The sequence below is a fragment of the Coregonus lavaretus genome, assembly GCF_964263955.1.
Source record: "Coregonus lavaretus genome assembly, contig: HAP1_SCAFFOLD_361, whole genome shotgun sequence".
Taxonomy (NCBI): Eukaryota; Metazoa; Chordata; class Actinopteri; order Salmoniformes; family Salmonidae; genus Coregonus; species Coregonus lavaretus.
The window spans coordinates 455,891-472,842 of NW_028165982.1; the positions used below are offsets into that span (position 1 = coordinate 455,891).

Sequence of the window (16,952 nt, forward strand, 5' to 3'; positions counted from 1 at the left end):
GGTAGGGTCGTACTCTACGGATGTTGTAGAGCAGGAGAGAGTCACTGCTTTGATGTTTGCAGAGAACAACAGGGTGTTGTCCAGGGTCACGCCAAGGTTCTCTGCACTCTGGGAGGGTGACACTGGAGTTGTCAACCGTGATGGAGAGGTCTTTGAGCGTCAGGCCTTCCCCGGGAGGAAGAGCATCTCTGTCTTGGCGAGGTTGAGGTGGTGGGTCGACATCCAAGCTGAGATATCTGCCAGGCACGCAGAGGTGAGTGTCGCCACCTGGGTGTCAGAAGGGGGGAAGGAGAAAAGAAGTTGAGTGTCATCCGCATAGCAATGATAGGAGAGACCATGTGAGGATATGACGGAGCTGAGTGACTTTAGTGTATAGAGAGAAGAGGGCCTAGAACCGAGCCCTGGGGGACACCAGTAGTGAGAGTATGTGGTGCAGACACAGATCCTCTCCACGTCCCCTGGTAGGAGCGGCCTGCCAGGTAGGATGCAATCCAGGAGTGTGCAGAGCCTGAGACGCCCAGCCCTGAGAGGGTGGAGAGGAGGATCAGCCATGAGAGGATGGAGAGGAGGATCAGCCCTGAGAGGGTGGAGAGGAGGATCAGCCCTGAGAGGGTGGAGAGGAGGATCAGCCCTGAGAGGGTGGAGAGGAGGATCAGCCCTGAGAGGATCAGCCCTGAGAGGGTGGAGAGGAGGATCAGCCCTGAGAGGGCGGAGAGGAGGATCAGCCCTGAGAGGGGGGAGAGGAGGATCAGCCCTGAGAGGGTGGAGAGGAGGATCAGCCCTGAGAGGGCGGAGAGGAGGATCAGCCCTGAGAGGGTGGAGAGGAGGATCAGCCCTGAGAGGGTGGAGAGGAGGATCAGCCCTGAGAGGGTGGAGAGGAGGATCAGCCCTGAGAGGGTGGAGAGGAGGATCAGCCCTGAGAGGGGGGAGAGGAGGATCAGCCCTGAGAGGGGGGAGAGGAGGATCTGATGGTTCACAGTTTCGAAGGCAGCGGATAGATCTAGGAGGATGAGAACAGAGGAGAGAGAGTCAGCTTTGGCAGAGCGGAGAACCTCTGTGACACAGAAGAGCAGTCTCGGTTGAGTGACCCGTCTTGAAGCCTAACTGGTTAGGGTCAAGAAGATCGTTCTGAGAGAGATAACAAAAGAGTTGATCAGAGACAGCACGCTCAAGTGTTTTGGAAAGAAAAGAGAGGGATATCGGTCTATAGTTTTTGACATCAGAGAGGTCGAGTGTTGGTTTCTTGAAGAGGGGAGCAACTTGGGCCATTTTGAAGTCAGAGCGGACTCAGCCAGTGGTCAGTGATGAGTTGATGAGGGAAGTGAGGATTGGGAGAAGGTCTCCAGAGATGGTCTGGAGAAGGGAGGAGGGGATGGGGTCGAGCGGGCAGGTTGTCGGACGGCCAGACCTCACTAGTCGCAGGATGTCATCTGGAGAGAGAGGGGAGAAAGAGGTCAAGGCGTAGGGTAGTTCTGTGTGAGTGAGACCAGAGGACTCAATAGGCTGAGTGAATGAGGAGCGGATGTCGTCAACCTTCGTTTCAAAGTGGTTGACAAAGTCGTCCGGGGAGGTGGGTGGAAAAGAGTTTCCTAGGGAAATTTAGAATGATAGAAAGTGGCTTTAGCAGCGAATACGAGAAGGCTCAGCTGCCCACAGCCCTGTTCTGTAAGCTTGCAATGAGTTACTCAGCCACAGATTAGGAGGGGGGGGGGGGAGAAGACAGTGCGAGTCATAGGATGCGGAAAGGGAGGAGAGTCAAAGAGGCAGAATCAGGAGACAGGAGGGAGAAAGATTTAGCAGAAGGGAGAGATAAGAGAAGAGGAGAGAGTAGTGAGAGAGAGCGAAGATTGCGACATTGCATGACCATCTGGGTAAGGGCTGAGTGGGTTGGAGGCGAGGGAGACCGAAATGGAAACAAAGTAGTGATCAGAGACCTGGAGGGGGGTTGCAGTGAGATTAGTAGGTGAACAGCCTCTAGTAAAGATGAGGCCAAGCGTATTGCCTGACTTGTGAGTTGGAAGGGATTGGGAAAGGATGAGATCAAAGGGGGGGAAAGAGTTGGAATTAAATTAATCTAAGAGCGGTGAGCCATCGTCAGGAAATCAGCTTGTCCAGCTCATTGAGGAACTCTCCAAGGGCACCTGGTGGGCAATAGATGACAACAATGTTAAGCTTGAGTGGACAAGTGACAGTGACATCATGGACTTCAAATGAGGAGATGGACAGGTGAGAGAGGGAGGAAAGAGAATCTCCATTTAGGAGAAATGAGTAGACCTGTGTCACCACCGCGACGACCAGATGCTCTCTGATTATGACAGAAAATGTAGATGAAGAAAGAGCCGCTGGATAGCAGTGTTCTCTGGGGTGATCCTGGTCTCCGTCAGGGCCAAAAGGTCAAGGGACTGAAGGGAAGCATAGGCTGAGATGAACTCGGCATTCTTCACTGCAGATCAGCAGTTCCAAACGCTGCCAGAGACCCGGAATTCCACATGGGTTGTGCGCGCAGGGTCCACTAAATTAGAAGGGTTTCAGCCAAGGGGTGGGGAGCGTCTGTAAAGCCAAGGGTTGGGGAGCGTCTGTAAAGCCAAGGGGTGGGGAGCGTCTGTAAAGCCAAGGGGTGGGGAGCGTCTGTAAAGCCAAGGGGTTGGGGAGCGTCTGTAAAGCCAAGGGGTGGGGAGCGTCTGTAAAGCCAAGGGGTTGGGGAGCGTCTGTAAAGCCAAGGGGTTGGGGAGCGTCTGTAAAGCCAAGGGGTTGGGGAGCGTCTGTAAAGCCAAGGGGTGGGGAGCGTCTGTAAAGCCAAGGGGTTGGGGAGCGTCTGTAAAGCCAAGGGGTGGGGAGCGTCTGTAAAGCCAAGGGGTGGGGAGCGTCTGTAAAGCCAAGGGTTGGGGAGCGTCTGTAAAGCCAAGGGGTGGGGAGCGTCTGTAAAGCCAAGGGGTTGGGGAGCGTCTGTAAAGCCAAGGGGTTGGGGAGCGTCTGTAAAGCCAAGGGGTTGGGGAGCGTCTGTAAAGCCAAGGGGTGGGGAGCGTCTGTAAAGCCAAGGGGTGGGGAGCGTCTGTAAAGCCAAGGGGTGGGGAGCGTCTGTAAAGCCTTCAGGGAGAGGTGCAGACAGGTATAGAAAACACACACAGTTGCCAAAGCTACAAAAAGAGCAAAAATGAAATCTGAAAATAACTAGGTACGATACTCAAGTGAGAAAGTGGAGGCTTCCACTCTTTCCTTCCCCGAATAACTCCACACAACGATCTTGTTTCAGCGACGGTCTTAGTTTTGTGACTAAACCGCCACTTACAGCAATCGCTAATTGCCTAGCAGAGGTGGAGAGCACACCTCCCTGTACTAACTGCTGATTGCCTAGGAGAGGTGAAACCACTCCCCCCTCCAATACAGCCACTGATTACCAAAAACAAGTCACAAATTGCCCCGCCCCCTTGATCCTGGTTGGTGTCAACAACTATCTGCAAATAATGAGCAGTCAGCAGTTCACAAGTAGGCCACTGGGAAGACAGGCAGTACTTAAAGTAGATGGCCCTAGCTAGCAACAAGACAGTACTAGACCAGAACAGACAAAGACACAAAATTGGAGATATCAGGAGTCCTCTAGCTACAGAATGAAGCACACGAGAGCAGCACACAACCATAAAATACCAAAGTTATTTGATTTAAGGTTATCTAATAACCTAACTGTCTGTGCCCTGTCCCCTGCAGTGTGTGAGGACAAGCTGCGCTACAACTGTGTCGCCATCGACACTGACATGAGTCCCTGGGAGGAGTGACCACGCCCCCTGGCCAAACTCCAGCCACCCCCTGCCTCTATATCAGTCTTAGACCACGTCCGTGGCCAACCCGTATTTATGCAGCGTTCAGAACAAGATCTCAGAAAATACTACTTGTAAACTTAGAGCGAGGAGTTTTGTGTACTGTACATAATAAACTCATGTGAAATGTAATATACATTACTTCTGGTTGTCTTTTATGTCTCCTCATAATAAGGGGAATATTCAAATGAATTAACAAAAAACATGTTTGAGATGTTATGTTTTCTTGAATCTGAAGAGGGCAGACTAGTGTTATAAAAACTATTTCTTAGAATAGCTAGTCTAATAGCCTAACCTTTTCACACAGTGGCTGTGTTTAGACAGACAGCCCAATTCTGATATTTTTTTCGCTAATTGGTCTTATGACCAACCACCTCTGGGTAAAAACAACAGATGTAAAATGATCTGATGTGATTCGTCAAATCAAATCAAATCAAATCAAATTTTATTGGTCACATGCGCCGAATACAACAGGTGCAGACATTACAGTGAAATGCTTACTTACAGCCCTTAACCAACAGTGCATTTATTTTAAGTAAAAAAGTAAGAATAAAACAACAACAAAAAAGTGTTGAGAAAAAAAGAGCAGAAGTAAAAATAAAGTGACAGTAGGGAGGCTATATATACAATAGAATAAAGTGACAGTAGGGAGGCTATATATACAGGGGGGTACCGTTGCATAGTCAATGTGCGGGGGCACCGGCTAGTTGAGGTAGTTGAGGTAATATGTACATGTGGGCGCAAAAATAGACCAATTAGTGGAAAAAAATATGAGAATTGGGCTGCCTGTGTAAACGCAGCGAATGAGGCATATAGGGCCGATTCACTATTTATGGGAGATACAGTTCTGGCGAAAATAATCCCATTTCAGACACCTGTCCGTTGAATCGCATCAGTAATCATTTTGAGGCTTTCAAGTTTATCCTGGGTGGTGCACAGTCTGGTCACACATAGATGGCGGTAGTCCAATTTACAGGTTGCTAAACTGCATTTGGAGATATCCGAAGAAGAGCTGCTCTGATAATCTCGCGATATCTGACACCTTGAAACTTCCCCATGAGCGCTTGCGTGTTCTCTTTCTAGCCGGCGCCTGAGAATGGGTACGTGTTTTCATCTTCGGGTCGCTGCAAGAATCCTTGTCCATCAGTTGTTTACATCAGGACTATATCTATGATGGTTTGGCATGTTAAAGTGTATCTTAATATAAACGGTTATGTTGTTAAATTGTACGAATAAGCCAATTGATACTTTTTAAAACGGAATTATTGTAAAACAATGTCTGACATGTAACAAGATGGCGGCTCTCATGGGCTAGTCTACCTTTGACTTGCAATTGAGCGTAATTTGCAAATAATTCTCGAATTTCACTCAGTCTCTTGTAATGTCTGATGTTTCTAAGTCTATTTTATCCCATTAGCGTTAATATACCTTTCTGTGTTTAATTGTTTGGTTGAAATATTGCTGGCAATTCCTCGTTAACTATCTAGTTAGTGATGTTGCAATGATTAGCTAGCGCTAGGCCTTCGGACGTCTTCCACGTTTTCGCTCACTGAATTGATTACGTTTCAACTAATGCATCGCGGCTAAATCTGCATGGTTAGGAAGTTTATCTACTAGACTGTGTTCAGTGTCTAACTAGACTAGGTAGTATGTCAGCTGGCTACTCTTATCTCGCTGACACTATGCTAATGGCTACTCACAACCACGCTAGCGCAGGCGAGCCATGTGTAGTTGTAGTGGTTCCCAACCAGCGTCACTAGGACCCCTAGGGATACTTGAGACCATAGGCCTACTGGTAAGTTGCACGTAAGGGGAACCTCTATTCGGAGAATCTGTGTGCTTGAGTGAATATGATGACAACTAGGTTTCCGAGATTACTGTGCGGATAACCACCTTGGAGAACTGACACTCAAAAGCACGTGAAAGTAACTGCTTGGTTGGGTTAATTCGGCGGAGTTTGCGCCTTCCTCACCAGTGTCTTGCTTCTGTGACCCAGGTATCTCTAGGGACAACTGGCATAAACGCCGCAAGACCGGCGGCAAACGAAAGCCCTATCACAAGAAGAGGAAGTATGAGCTGGGTCGTCCTCCAGCCAACACCAAGGTAACGACTACACCGACCACCTGTAGTGATGCTACGGGGTCGACTAAGCTATAGTAACTCAATCTAGACTTGTTGCCTGTGGTGATGTCGGTAGGGGAATGGGGAGTAGTAGCTAGTTCAATGGGAGTGTGGATTTCATGCGGTGTGGATGATTAGACATTGACCATAGGTAGGTCTGTTTTGGCCGTTTTGGTTCAATTTTTAAGGACCTACCAATGACCCGGACTGTCATAGTTACACTGACACACCGATGCCGAACAATGGGACACGTGTAGCCACTTGGTATCCCTATGCATGTAATGCAATTAATTTACTCTTATGTATTTTTGGTTTCTACTTAAAACAAATGTTGCCCGTCTTTCCCCATGTCCTAGATTGGACCCCGTCGTATTCACACGGTTAGGACCCGCGGTGGCAACAAGAAGTACCGCGCTCTGAGGGTTGACGTGGGCAACTTCTCCTGGGGCTCTGAGTGTAAGTCTCTCCTCGCTCTGTCGTGTTCTTTATGGTCATCAGCTCATCCAGCTGTGGGGAATGGTGAAGTCTTTCCATGAAGATATCCATGTCCAGTTCTGCTACTGAATGCTTGTGACGATATTCGTGACTCTGAGAAAGACTAAAGCTAGATTCACTCATTAAAACCAAACATTTTTTTGTGATTGAACTCAATTTCACCCCGTCTTTAGCGTTTTAATGCTACCTGAAATCTAATGGTCCTTGTGTTCATTCTCCAGGCTGCCGTTGAAGCAAAATGTTTCAAAACTCCAGTAATTTCACAGCATTTTGGTGGTATTGACACACTTTATTCTTCAGGCTGCACTCGTAAAACCAGGATAATTGATGTGGTGTACAACGCCTCAAACAACGAGTTGGTGAGAACCAAGACCTTGGTGAAGAACTGCATCGTCCTCGTGGACAGCCTGCCCTACAGGCAGTGGTACGAGGCCCACTTCGCCACTCCTCTGGGGCGCAAGAAAGGAGCCAAGCTGGTGCGTACAAGACTGTCCCAAATGGTGCCTCTATTTCCGTACACTGCTACAAGCGCTTTTTCTGCTCTGTACCAGTCAACAGATTGGCTCCCAAATGGAGCCCTGTTTCTTAAACCTTTTGCCGTAAGGCTGACCGGCTACGGCTGTTGTGTCCCAAATGGTAACCTTTGTCTTACCTAGTGCACTATTGTCCAGAGATGTGAAAATTCACGTTTGTCCATAATGTTGATTAGGATCTCTGGTCTTCTATGAAGATACCTTTTGTCCAGTTCTGCTACTGAATGACTGATCGATATTTGTGATTTTTATTACAAGGCAAGTTAACTGAGTGACACTAAATGTACTGTTGAATGGGATGTTCTGAAATTGCAGCTAAATTACTAGTGCTCTTACCAGGGGCAGCTGCACTAGTCAATCACAGGATATATATTGCAGCATTGTGCCCATTTAATCGCCTAACGGCAATCTGTGTCTTTCCTGTGTTAAGACTCCTGAGGAGGAGGAAGTGATTAACAAGAAGAGGTCGAAGAAGATCCAGAAGAAGTTTGACGAGCGCAAGAAGAACTGCAAAATCAGCTCTCTCCTTGAGGAACAGTTCATGCAGGGGAAACTCCTCGGTGAGTCCACAGCCTCTACTGGTTAGCGCTGCCGGCCCGGGAAACAGTCCTGGACGTCCTGGATCTACAAAGCGTCTGAGTAGGAGGTTCTAGGGTCTGTCCAAATCGGATATCTTATTAAAAGGCACACCTACTCTGAGCTTTGTGGATACAGGCCCAGGTCCTAATTATAGCAGTGTTCTTCGATCCATATCCTGGTACTGAGTGTGCAGGCTTTGGTTCCAGACCACCACTAACATACGTGAGTGGCTCTAATCGTGGTTTTCAGAACTGGCTGAATCGGGTGTGATGGTGTAGGGCTGGAACAAAAGCCTGCTCGCCCTGTAGGTCTCGGAATTAAACTTGGGGGGGGCCACACAGGATGTGCAGGCTTAGGTTCCTCCCTAGTACTAACACCTAATTGACTAAATTTAATGGTACGACTTTCCCACCCTGGATCTGCTTTACAAGGGTCTGGGTCTGGAACACTGCTTTACAAGGTTCATGATGAGATCCTACTGAATCCTCAGCGACGATACACCTTACCAATTTTCTGATGGGGACTTCTGTTACTTGCTAGTTGGTGCGCTTGTCTTTTGACTTGGTAATATCCATGTCTTGGCTTTTCCGCCGCTCTCTCTCCCTCCTTTCTCCACTTTCATTAAGGCTCTCCTCTCTCTCTCTCTCCCTGCAGCCTGCATTGCCTCCAAGCCGGGCCAGTGCGGCCGGGTCGACGGCTACGTGTTGGAGGGTAAGGAGTTGGAGTTCTACCTGAGGAAAATCAAGGCCAAGAAGGGCAAATAGTGTACAGCAGTTTGATACCACATCAATAAAAACAAACATCCCACATCGCTGTCAAGGTCTTTTCTTTTAGAGTTATGGTCTTGGGTGGTTGACTACTGTAGAGTACGTTTTTAATTTAACTAAACTGATTCAGTTTTGATTCCTGGACACGGTTGGTTTTAGTAGTCTGGTTCAATTCTGAATGTGCTTCACCAAACTTGACAGTTATTCAACTGAGTTGGCTGAAGCACATTCAAATCTGTGAATGGGCTGTTTGTGAGTTTTGAGATGGTTGCAATAAGGGCCTTCCTTAGTGGTTAAATGGGGGTTGACGAGTGTAATCTTCCAATAGGGTTTTGTTTAGTTGGTCTTTTTGCTGCCGCAGCACTGTCTAGTGCCAGGTTTGCCATCTCCCTGGCTCTCCTGTCTCATTCCAGTGCCAGATTAACCTCCGCCACAGGCAGAAGGGCTGGCCACAACACTGGCCCCTCCCTTTCGATGGCAGAGAACAAATATGAAAGGTTCATTGAAATCTGCTGAATAAAGTGAGATCTTGAACTGATCTGTGTGATTTGATTTTTGGGTAAAGTTGATAATGAAACGGATTGGTAATGAGGCTTCTAGTCACCTCTTGCGTGTACTTGAACATACCGTTCAGTCTAAATTCCAAGTGAAAGTTGACTGCATGGGGTTTTAGAAATTGTTATGCACTGTATAATTTTTATAACTATTAGTTCACATGGGGTCTTGCAGAAACAGAGCCTGTCCAGCCTTTTCCTAACATGGCATCTCGTTCCTTATGGGTCTAGTCAGAATATAGCTGCTCGGCCGACATGGCTCCCACTGTTCTAAAGGATATTTCTCAGTGATGTCATACCATAGATGGTGTACTCTAGCGCCCTAAAGCCTGTTGTAGCATGAAAACACTATTTACATTTTAGTCATTTAGCAGACGCTCATATCCAGAGCGACTTACAGTTAGTGAGTGCATACATTATTTTATTTTTTCATACTGGCCCCCCGTGGGAATCGAACCCACAACCCTGGCGTTGCAAATGCCATGCTCTACCAACGGAGCTACATCCCTGCCAGCCATTCCCTACCCTGGACGACGCTGGGCCAATTGTGCGCCGCCCCATGGGTCTCCCGGTCGCGGCCGGATACGACAGAGCCTGGATCGTTTAGAACTTACGTTGAAGTAATCACCTGGGTGGGTCTTCCTGTGGGTGAAGTCGGGATCGCATGATTCCATGTGGGTTGTCCGGCATCTAGCTAATGAGGGCAGATTGTGAACAGTCAATATAGATGGATGGAGGACTTACCGTTGTGACTGCATCGGCAGCTCCGTTGAGTATCTCCATTTTTAAAGTAGTACATTTTCTTAATTGTCTGATTACGCCCAACTCATAGGAATCCCCACCCAGTTGACCACATTAAAATAGTGGAAGCCCTCAATGTTTATGTTAAAACTGGTTGTATTAATGAGCAGTAGCAGTGCGTGGGTAAAATCACTGAGGAAGCCAAGCCAGTGAAAAAGCCATATTACAACCTATGTTGTGATAATTGCGTTGTTTGCTCTATAACCCATTGATTCATACTCCTCATGGGCGGCGCACAATTGGCCCAGCGTCGTCCAGGGTAGGGGAGGGAATGGCCCAGCGTCGTCCAGGGTAGGGGAGGGAATGGCCCAGCGTCGTCCAGGGTAGGGGAGGGAATGGCCCAGCGTCGTCCAGGGTAGGGGAGGGAATGGCCCAGCGTCGTCCAGGGTAGGGGAGGGAATGGCCGGCAGGGATGTAGCTCAGTTGGTAGAGCATGGCGTTTGCAACGCCAGGGTTGTGGGTTCGATTCCCACGGGGGGGCCAGTATGAAAAAATATATATATGTATTCACTAACTGTAAGTCGCTCTGGATAAGAGCGTCTGCTAAATGACTAAAATGTAAATCTACAAGAAGGCTATGACAAAGACGAGTCACACAGTGGCGGAATAAATTCAACTACACGTACGTTTGTTTCATCACAAAACCGGAGAGCAACATCTGGTGAAGTCCACAAAGCAAATATTGCATGTAACCAACAGTTCTATCACCTGCAGCATGGTCAAGCAAGTTAATGTTTTCAACAGTTTACTAATCTACTAATTTAGAACCATGGAGTTACCACAAGTCAGCACAAAGACAGGAGCGCTGCCTGCACTATTCCTGCACCATTTCAACTTCATGTAAACATCGTTTAATACACTGAAAACAAACTTAATGATACCAAAAACAATTAAGTCCAATCAATGTTGCTAAAAAAATCATGTCTGTCCATGGGGCTGATTTCTGTGTGTACAGGTAAAACAAAAGTTGACACCCTACTTGTAGACTAGTTGGCAAAACGATCTATGGCTCTGTCATACAGTACACTTTTAGTTTTTGTTGTCATAGGTTGCCTAACTACAATGCTTGATACTAGCCTACAGTTCCTCCCGTGGACAACAATGCACCAGCTAGTGCAGTTAGCTAGCTAGTTAACGTGAGCCTACTAGGCTACATATTGACCGTCAATCGTCTCAGGACAGAGGCACAATATATAAATTTATGGTTGCACCAGGACAACGCACAGTTGAGTTCCGCTCAACGCTGATTGGCTCATTCTTTTATTTGTGAGGAAAAGGCCAAATTCACGCTGGCATCAATCAAATGCTACGGTGGCAACATGTCATGCTCTTTAGGTCCAGACAGCATCAGATACACATACTGAGACAGAGGGGCGCTGTTTCCCTCGCTTGGATGATTTCTCCGGTGAGATTCAGCAACTTGTGAATTTACGGAAAGTTATGAAAACACAAGAGACGAAAGATAAATTATTTTATCGGTCAAATATTTGGGGAAGCCTGGCTTCCCTTGGCAACCATGAATACATCCACTGTCCATGAGACCTCTATGAAAACAGGCACAACTGATAAAGATGTTTGCATTACCGAAGTGCAACGTGTCTATTTACATTTACGTCATTTAGCAGACGCTCTTATCCAGAGCCACTTACAGTTAGTGAGTGCATACATTTTTTCATACTGGCCCCCAGTGGGTATCGAACCCATCACCCTGGCGTTGCAAGCACCATGCTCTACCAACTGAGCTACAGGAGGCCTACCGTCAGTGCATTCTTAACAACCTAACCATTAAGAAACTTATGTTTGATCGAATAAGCGTCACGTACCAAATTAGCAATAGCATTTTTGGGTTGACTAAATTCAACACTCGTTGACCTCCATAAAAAAATTCCTCACTTCGTGGGCTTATTTTTCATGGACATATTTTGGGTGGAGTAAACCCTCCCGCGTCACTTCTTCCTCTGAGTATACTCCTGAGCAAACAATCCATAAAATGGGTCAGTAAATCGCCAACCTTTGCTTTATACCTGTTCAAACAACACATAATTTTTTTGTATTTTATTAGGATCTCCATTAGCTGTTGCGAAAGCAGCAGCTACTCTTCCTGAGGTCCACACAAAACATGAAACATGACATAATACAGAACATTAATAGACAAGAACAGCTCAAGGACAGAACTACATAAAACATTTTTAAAGGCACACATAGCCTACATATCAATACACTCAAACTATCTAGGTCAAATAGGGGAGAGGCGTTGTGCCGCGAGGTGTTGCTTTATCTGTTTTTTAAAACCAGGTTTGCTGTTCATTTGAGCAATATGAGATGGAACAGAGTTTCATGCAATAATGGCTCTCTATAATACTGTATGCTTTCTTGAATTTGTTCTGGATTTGGGGACTGTGAAAAGACCCCTGGTGGCATGTCTGGTGGGGTAAGTGTGTGTATCAGAGCTGAGTGTAAGTTGACTATGGACACAATTTGAGATTTTATTATTGCATAGTATTTATATCAGCCCTCTGATAACAATGAAGAGCAAGACGTGCCGCTCTGTTCTGGACAAGCTGCAGCTTAACTAGGTCTTTCCTTGCAGCACTCGACCTCACGACTGGACAATAATCAAGACTAAACTAGAGCCTGCAGGTCTTGCTTTTTTGATTGTTGTGTCAAAAAAAGCAGAGCATCTCTTTATTTTGGACAGACCCTCTCCCCATCTTTACAACCATTGGATCTATGTGTTTTGGGTGGCAGTGTGCAGAAGTAATGGAACACGAAAATGTACTACTTCAAAATGGAGATGGTCTTATTATACCGCCTCTCACTAACCAGGTTTCCATCCAACCTGATGCATGAAGAAAGTCACGGCCGGGCTGATGGAAACTATTGCCGGTACAATTTTATAAAATTCAGACAGACAAACAATTTGTTCATTCAACATGGTGGGATCTTTTTGTTTCGCTAAAAATTAATTATGCGAGAGAAGGCCCGGTGGAAACTCAATGTGCAAATACTGATATGATAACCATATCGAAGTAAAGTTGGAGTCACGCGATGGCGTGTGGTCCTCTTCCCACTGCGACTTGGGAAAGCGTGCAGTTTATTAGGCTACAGAGGAAATAATAACTTCGCTGGGTGATGAGCTTCGTGCTCCTTTCCAATAAATATCGAGGGTCTCATTCTGGTGACATGATGATTGATGCTTGGCTGCCGTTTGACAAATAATAAATTGCCCTTATCCATAATAATCTCATACTGTAGGTAGCCTCCCCCCCACTGTATCTGGGAGCTGTTGGCTAGAGCGCGTTTGCTTTACATAACAGAAGTATTTGGGGAAGAAAAAAAAAAAAGTGGGAAAAAAAGTGTTTCTAATTGAGAGTTTAGACCTAGAAAAGAAACATGACATTTGTTTTCTTAGCGTTTAAAACAAGTTTAAGCTGTAAAAGAGACCCCTGTAGTATCCAACTGCATTAAAGCTTGGTCCGCTGTTGGAGCAATAGAGTACATCACTGGGTCATCTGCATATAAATGGAATTTACAATATCTGATATCATCACCAATGTTGTTTATATAAAGTGAGAACAATAGTGGGCCAATTATTGAACCCTGAGGGACCCCTTTAAGTAACTGTAAGGGGTCAGACTTGACCCCGTCGACCATGACGGCCTGAGTTCTATCTTTAAAATAGTCCTAAAACCATCGACAGGCATCAGTGCCCAGTCCTATAGATGACAGTTTACTCAAAAGGATAGCATGGTCTACAGTGTCAAAAGCTTTTGACAAATCTACAAACAACGCAGCACAGTGCTTTCTATCATCTAAGGCATTTGCAATATCATTTACAACAAGCATAGTGGCCGATGTGGTACTGTGTTTAGATCTAAAACCAGATTGATTGGTGCTAAAAATACTGTTAACAGAAAGAAAAGATTGTAACTGTTTGTTGACTATAGATAAATCCAGAAAATCACATTGTAGGACTTTTAATGAATTTATTTGCAAATTATGGTGGAAAATAAGTATTTGGTCAATAACAAAAGTTTCTCAATACTTTGTTATATACCCTTTGTTGGCAATGACACAGGTCAAACGTTTTCTGTAAGTCTTCACAAGGTTTTCACACACTGTTGCTGGTATTTTGGCCCATTCCTCCATGCAGATCTCCTCTAGAGCAGTGATGTTTTGGGGCTGTCGCTGGGCAACACAGACTTTCAACTCCCTCCAAAGATTTTCTATGGGGTTGAGATCTGGAGACTGGCTAGGCCACTCCAGGACCTTGAAATGCTTCTTACGAAGCCACTCCTTTGTTGCCCGGGCGGTGTGTTTGGGATCATTGTCATGCTGAAAGACCCAGCCACGTTTCATCTTCAATGCCCTTGCTGATGGAAGGAGGTTTTCACTCAAAATCTCACGATACATGGCCCCATTCATTCTTTCCTTTACACGGATCAGTCGTCCTGGTCCCTTTGCAGAAAAACAGCCCCAAAGCATGATGTTTCCACCCCCATGCTTCACAGTAGGTATGGTGTTCTTTGGATGCAACTCAGCATTCTTTGTCCTCCAAACACGACGAGTTGAGTTTTTACCAAAAAGTTATATTTTGGTTTCATCTGACCATATGACATTCTCCCAATCCTCTTCTGGATCATCCAAATGCACTCTAGCAAACTTCAGACGGGCCTGGACATGTACTGGCTTAAGCAGGGGGACACGTCTGGCACTGCAGGATTTGAGTCCCTGGCGGCGTAGTGTGTTACTGATGGTAGGCTTTGTTACTTTGGTCCCAGCTCTCTGCAGGTCATTCACTAGGTCCCCCTGTGTGGTTCTGGGATTTTTGCTCACCATTCTTGTGATCATTTTGACCCCACGGGGTGAGATCTTGCGTGGAGCCCCAGATCGAGGGAGATTATCAGTGGTCTTGTATGTCTTCCATTTCCTAATAATTGCTCCCACAGTTGATTTCTTCAAACCAAGCTGCTTACCTATTGCAGATTCAGTCTTCCCAGCCTGGTGCAGGTCTACAATTTTATTTCTGGTGTCCTTTGACAGCTCTTTGGTCTTGGCCATAGTGGAGTTTGGAGTGTGACTGTTTGAGGTTGTGGACAGGTGTCTTTTATACTGATAACAAGTTCAAACAGGTGCCATTAATACAGGTAACGAGTGGAGGACAGAGGAGCCTCTTAAAGAAGAAGTTACAGGTCTGTGAAAGCCAGAAATCTTGCTTGTTTGTAGGTGACCAAATACTTATTTTCCACCATAATTTGCAAATAAATTCATTAAAAATCCTACAATGTGATTTTCTGGATTTTTTTTCTCAATTTGTCTGTCATAGTTGACGTGTACCTATGATGAAAATTACAGGCCTCTCTCATATTTTTAAGTAGGAGAACTTGCACAATTGGTGGCTGACTAAATATGTTTTTTCCCCACTGTATGTGACAAACAGTTTTTTGTTTACACTTGCAGCTCCAAACACATTCCCTGGCAGATGTTTATCATGGCATCTTAATGATCTCAAAGTAATGATAAGCATCTGTTAGGGACACTGTGAATCAATTAGTTACTCTACTCTAGCAATTTGCTAGTTTTCTGGCAGTGGCACTTCCTGTGGGACCCACACAGGAAGTCATATTAGCAACAGTAAAGTGCTAATACGACTTTTATAATTTTTTTTACAAATATGTCTTACTGATGTGTGTCCAAGTAGATGCAGGCACTACTGGTCTGGCTCAGAGAGCTCTGGACGAAGCCACTGGCTACGCTCTGGAGAGGAGGACCTTCGGAAAACTTATCGCTGAGGTTAACCACTTTTGTTTTAATATCCACAGTTCCACACCACGTATGAATACATGAAGCGATGTTAGTATTGGACATTAGAATGTTGCCTTTCTGAGGTAAGAGATTCATCAATTCAGCCTCAGCAAGAGCTTGTCACAACTTTAAAGGGTTTTGTAGTCCAGGACCAGGCTTAATCTTAGTCTGGTGGGTGTGGCCTGATCAATATGGGTGTGATCATAGTCCAGGACCAGGCTTAATCTTAATCTGGTGGGTGTGGCCTGATCAATATGGGTGTGATCATAGTCCAGGACCAGGCTTAATCTTAGTCTGGTGGGTGTGGCCTGATCAATATGGGTGTGATCATAGTCCAGGACCAGGCTTAATCTTAGTCTGGTGGGTGTGGCCTGATCAATATGGGTGTGATCATAGTCCAGGACCAGGCTTAATCTTAGTCTGGTGGGTGTGGCCTGATCAATATGGGTGTGATCATAGTCCAGGACCAGGCTTAATCTTAGTCTGGTGGGTGTGGCCTGATCAATATGGGTGTGATCATAGTCCAGGACCAGGCTTAATCTTAGTCTGGTGGGTGTGGCCTGATCAATATGGGTGTGATCATAGTCCAGGACCAGGCTTAATCTTAGTCTGGTGGGTGTGGCCTGATCAATATGGGTGTGATCATTTTAAAGAAAATCGCAAAACTTGTGCAGCACCCGTTGAACACTTCTGTTGTACTGAACACACCACTATACTCTGAGGTTTGACCTTTCTCCCCCCCACAGCACCAGGCGGTGTCGTTCCTGTTGGCTGAGATGGCCATGAAGGTGGAGCTGGCCAGGATGGGCTGGCACAGGTCAGCGTGGGAGGTTGACAACGGGAAGAAGAGGAACACGTACTACGCCTCCATCGCTAAGGCCTTCGCCGGGGACATCGCCAACCAGGTGGCCAGCGACGCCGTGCAGGTGTTTGGCGGAAACGGCTTCAACTCAGAATACCCCGTAGAGAAACTGATGAGGGACGCCAAGATCTACCAGGTTGGAACGTGGACTACTGCTGTTGTGTTATACATTGTCCTCCTAAACTGTTTCGTAGAACCTGTAATAAAGCTGAACGACCAATAAGTAGTAGTCTGCACCATGATTGGGTGTTTTATGGACTACTTTATCCAACCAGTAACTGTAGTTCTAGGGTGTAGTCCTGGGTTGTGTTATCCAACCAGTAACTGTAGTTCTAGGGTGTAGTCCCGGGTTGTGTTATCCAACCAGTAACTGTAGTTCTAGGGTGTAGTCCTGGGTTGTGTTATCCAACCAGTAACTGTAGTTCTAGGATGTAGTCCCGGGTTGTGTTATCCAACCAGTAACTGTAGTTCTAGGATGTAGTCCTGGGTTGTGTTATCCAACCAGTAACTGTAGTTCTAGGGTGTAGTCCCGGGTTGTGTTATCCAACCAGTAACTGTAGTTCTAGGGTGTAGTCCTGGGTTGTGTTATCCAACCAGTAACTGTAGTTCTATGGTGTAGT

General features: G+C 46.1%; 2 protein-coding genes across 2 annotated transcripts; both read left to right on the forward strand.

The window, feature by feature from the left end:
• The first annotated feature begins 4,865 nt into the window (after nucleotides 1-4,865).
• Nucleotides 4,866-8,350, forward strand: LOC311115234 (small ribosomal subunit protein eS8). Its single transcript, XM_084190429.1, has 6 exons — nucleotides 4,866-4,915; nucleotides 5,812-5,918; nucleotides 6,293-6,392; nucleotides 6,732-6,907; nucleotides 7,395-7,524; nucleotides 8,198-8,350. The coding sequence occupies exons 1-6, from the start codon at nucleotides 4,912-4,914 to the stop codon at nucleotides 8,305-8,307; spliced, it is 627 nt and encodes a 208-aa protein (XP_084046555.1). The 5' UTR covers nucleotides 4,866-4,911; the 3' UTR covers nucleotides 8,308-8,350.
• Nucleotides 8,351-15,284: 6,934 nt separating this feature from the next.
• Nucleotides 15,285-16,468, forward strand: LOC311115232 (medium-chain specific acyl-CoA dehydrogenase, mitochondrial-like; the record flags this gene model as incomplete). The annotated part of the gene is made up of 2 exons (XM_084190428.1): nucleotides 15,285-15,458; nucleotides 16,217-16,468. Coding segments are annotated over exons 1-2 (360 nt in total), but the record flags the coding sequence as incomplete, so codon positions are not given.
• Nucleotides 16,469-16,952: the final 484 nt, after the last annotated feature.